Source organism: Cebus imitator, unplaced genomic scaffold (assembly GCF_001604975.1).
Source record: "Cebus imitator isolate Cc_AM_T3 unplaced genomic scaffold, Cebus_imitator-1.0 Scaffold169, whole genome shotgun sequence".
Lineage (NCBI taxonomy): Eukaryota > Metazoa > Chordata > Mammalia > Primates > Cebidae > Cebus > Cebus imitator.
Window position 1 is genome coordinate 608,964 of NW_016107484.1, and position 4,376 is coordinate 613,339.

General features: G+C 47.1%; 2 protein-coding genes across 4 annotated transcripts in view; one reads left to right on the top strand and one right to left on the bottom strand.

The window, feature by feature from the left end:
* Positions 1-1,030, top strand: part of LOC119473581 (ATP synthase subunit f, mitochondrial-like) — a 23,917-nt gene extending 22,887 nt beyond the window's left edge. Inside the window, exon 4 of the mRNA XM_037744198.1 lies at positions 658-1,030. Coding sequence (XP_037600126.1) covers positions 669-896 — 228 coding nt within the window. The 5' untranslated portion in view covers positions 658-668 and the 3' untranslated portion in view covers positions 897-1,030. The remainder of the gene's footprint in view (positions 1-657) is intronic.
* Positions 1-4,376, bottom strand: part of MORN3 (MORN repeat containing 3) — a 26,795-nt gene that overhangs the window by 11,404 nt on the left and 11,015 nt on the right. The gene's annotated exons all lie outside the window — the stretch shown is intronic.

The following is a 4,376-nucleotide window of genomic DNA, read 5'->3' on the forward strand; positions in this document are numbered from 1 at the left end:
AAAAAAAAAAAAAAAATTATTCACACATGGTGGCGTGTGCCTATAATCCCAGCTACTCAGGAGACTGAGGCAGGAGAATCACTAGAAACCAGCAGGCGGAGGTTGCAGTCAGCTGAGATCACAGCACTGCACTCCAGCCTGGGCAACAGACTGAGACCCATCTCAAAAATAAATAAATAAATAAAAACAAAATTAAAGGCCGGGTGTGGTGGCTCATGCTTGTAATCCCAGCACTTTGGAAGACTGAGTGAGGTAGGTAGATCACAAGGTCAGGAGTTCAAGACCAGCCCAGCCAACATGGTGAAAGTCCATCTCTACTAAAAATACAAAAAAATAGCTGGGCATGATGGAACATGCCTGTAATCCCAGCTACTTGGGAGGCTGAGGTAGGAGAATTGCTTGAACCCAGGAGGTGGAGGTTGCAGTGAGCTGAGATCGTGCCATTGCACTCTAGCCTGGGCAACAGGGCGAGACTCAGTCTCAGAATAAATAAATAAATAAAATAAAAAATTTTGAAAAGGGCCAGGAGCGGTGGCTCACGCCTATAACCCCAACACTTTGGGAGACCAGGGAGGGCAGATTGCCTGAGGTCAAGAGCTTGAGATCAGCCTGGCTAACATGGTGAAACCCCGTCTCTACTAAAAATACAAAAATTAGAGTACTCCAAGATGGCATCAGTCATACCATTGAAGGACAGAAAACTTCTGGAGGTCAAACTAGGAGAGCTGCCAAGCTGGATCTTGATGCGGGACTTCAGCCCTAGTGGCATTGTTGGAGTGTTTCGAAGAGAAGGGGAGCATCGCGGGGCTAACCGTGTGCTGGCATGCTACGTGGTCTTCAACTACACCATTTCCTACAAGGAGCTCAAGCAAGAGCGGCGACGCAAGTACCACTGAAGAAGACAAGCTCTGCACTCCCCTCCGCGACCTTCTTGGCTTGAGCCCCTCCATAAGGAACACAGTCTTGATTATTGCTGAATCCTTTCATATCCTAATGCAATTAACCTCCAAATAAAAGATGACTGGTAAAAAAAAAATAATAATAAATAAATAAATAAAAATAAAAATACAAAAATTAGCTGGGCATACTGGCGCGCACCTGTAATCCCAGCTACTTTGGAGGCTGAGGCAGGAGAACCACTGGAACCGGGAGGTGGAGGTTGCAGTGAGCCGAGATTGCCGGCCTGGGCAATAGACCAAGGCTCAGCCTCAAAAAATAAAATAAATACATAAAATAATAAAAGGAAAGAAAGAAAACGTGCCATTTGTGACAACATGGATGAATCTGGAGGACATTATGCCAAGAGAAATAATTCAAGCACAGAAAGAGAAATACTGCATGATCTTACTTATATGTGGAATTTTAAAAAATCAAACTCATAGAAACAGAGTAAAATAGCGCTTACCAGGGGCTGGTGGGGCGGGGAAACTGTGGCGATGTTCTGTCAAAGGGTGCAAACGTTTTGCTATAAGATGTGCAAGGTTAGGAGAGCTGAGGCTGGGCACGGTGGCTCACTCCTGTAATCCCAGGAATTTGGGAGGCCGAGGCAGGCAAGTCACTTGAGGCCAGAAATTTGAGACTAGCCGGGGCAACACGGCTAAGCCCAGTCTCTATTAAATATACAAAAATTAGCCTGGTGTGGTGGCACACGTCTGTAATCCCAGCTATTCAGGAGGCTGAGGTAGGAGAATTGCTTGAACTTCGGAGGCAGAGGTTGCAGTGAGTGAGATTGTACCACAGCACTCCAGCCTGGGTGACAGAGCAAGAGTCTGTCTCAAAACAAACAAACTAACAAACAAACAAAGATCTGAAGACCTGGTGTACAACACGCTGAGTTTATTAATACTGTATTGGTGTATTGGATATTGTACTTCAAATTTGCTAAGAGAGTAGATCTTAATTGTTCTCATCACACGCGCACAAAATTGTAATAATGTGAGGAGATGGATATATTAATTACTTTGTACCAATTTTGGAATGTAGACTTTTAAGAAAACATCTTGCTATACATCTTAAATATATACAATTTTTCTTTGTCAATCATACCACAATAAAGCTGAGGGAGAAAAGATTCAATTTGTGAGTAATTATGGGGCCATTCTAATTTTCCCTTAAAAGAAAACCTGGCTAGGCACGGTGGCTCATGCCTGATTTCCCAGCACTTTGGGAGGCTTAGGCGGATGGATCACAAAGTCAAGAGATCAAGACCATCCTGGCCAACATGGTGAAACCCTGTCTCTACTAAAAATACAAAAATTAGCTGGGCGTGGTGGCGCGAGCCTGTAGTCCCAGCTACTCGGGAGGCTGAGGCACGAGAATCGCTTGAACCCAGGAGGCAGAGGTTGCAGTGAGCCGAGATTGCACCACTGGACTCCAGCCTGGCGACAGAGGGAGACTCCGTCTCAAAAAAAAAACCAGAAAGCAAAACAATATCTCGTGGGGTTGTTTCTGATCACTAGAGTCAAGGATATGTGCACTGCATTTATAACAGAGACTAGAGATAGGATATACGTCAATGTGAGCCTTGGTAGTTATTTATTTATTTATTTGTTTGTTTATTTATTTATTTATTTTGTCCCTCAGATCTTGGGAGCCTTTGTTATTATTTTTGCCCTTGAGGAGCCCATGGTCTGGTGGGGTCCATCCACATTGTAGGTAGGGGCTATTGGGTTGTTCGCGCCTGTCCTGTCCCTCACTTCCTCCTGATTTTATTTCCTTTGGGGACACCCCTCTTCCACTCTTCAATCCCCAAGGTTTGGGTGGGCTGACTCCGCCCCCTGCCAGTCCTAGCCAATCAGTGTATCCTACCCACCAGGCTGTTGTGATTGGTCAATGCAGGCCACCTGACCCGAGTTGGTCCAATGAGACTCTGTGTCAGTCCATCTGGGCCACCACACCCCCCTAGGCCTGCGAAGGGAGGAAGTTGACCTAAGAACGATCTCAACGCAGAGGAAAGCAAAATGGAGAGATAGGGGAGACGCCAAGTTCCAGTGACACTAAGCCCCTGAATCCCACTGTGGCTGAACTTGCATTACTGAAGCCCTCCTGAGTTGTTTCTGCCTCTTGCAAATGAAACAGGCCTGATGAACACCCACATAGTTCAATTTCAATATACGAAGGTAGGCACTGAGATTTCAATATAAGAAGAAGGGCACTTGGTCTAATGTGGGGACTCAGAGACTTCCTGGAGGGGGTAACCTTGGGGCCAGGAAGGGCAGTCCAGGCATAGGGAACTGCATGAGGTAAGACAAGGCGGCAGATTGAAGATGAGGGTTGCCGCCAGGCGTGGTGGGTCACGCCTGTAATCCCTGCACTTTGGGAGGCCAAGGCGGGCGAATCACTTAAGGTCAGGAGTTCGAAACCAGCCTGGCCAACATGGCGAAACGCCGTCTCTACTGAAAATACAAAAATTACCAGGGGTGATGGCGGGTGCCTGTAATCACAGCTACTTGGGAGGCAGGAGAATTGTTTGAACCTGGGAGGCAGAGTTTGCAGTAAGCCGACAACGTGCCACTGCATTCCAGCCTGAGCAACAGAGTGAGACTCCGTCTCAAAAAAAAAAAAAAAAAAGAGATATTGATTATTGATGGGTGCTCATGACTATGCCTTCCGTGGGTGGCTTCCAGTCTCTCCTACTGCAGGCAAATGCAGGAGATACATGGGAATCAGCAGGTTGGGAATCAGAAGGGAAAGGTGCTTTTTCTCTGCTAGTCTACTTTGAAAAATCTCATTTCAATTTTTTGATTTGCCCAGTTGGGTTATGTGCTCATCTCTGTGACCAAGGTAGCAGGGGCCCTGTGATTAGAAGGTGAAGGGTGAGACCAGTCGGCATCCGACAGTCAAGTTAGGGGTTGATGCACACAGTATGTGGCCCGCGCTGGGGAAACTCCCTAGCCTAACAGTATTGGAGTACCTACTATAGGAGTCCTGAGACCTGATATTAAGATCTCGCATCTTCTCTTGCTGTTGGGGAACTGAATCAGTTGAGGGTTCAGGGTCCAGATGACCCAACAGAAACCATACTGCACCGTCTCCTGCAGTGTAGTGACTAGTCATCAGGACACTGAAACCCTAGGACAGTTTGAAATCCTAGGTATTTCAGGCCGGGTGAGGTGGCTCACGCCTGTAATTCCAGCACTTTGGGAGGCCAAGGCAGATGGATCACAAGGTCAGGAGAGTGAGAACATCTTGACCAACATGGTGAAACCCCGTCTCTACTAAAAAAACAGAAATTCCTCGGGCATGGTGGCACGTGCGTTAGGCCCAGCTACTCTGGAGGCTGAGGCAGGAGGATTGCTTCAACCTGGGAGTTGGAGGTTGCAGTGAGCTGAGGTTGTACCACTGCACTCCAGCCTGGGGGACAAGAGTGAAACTCT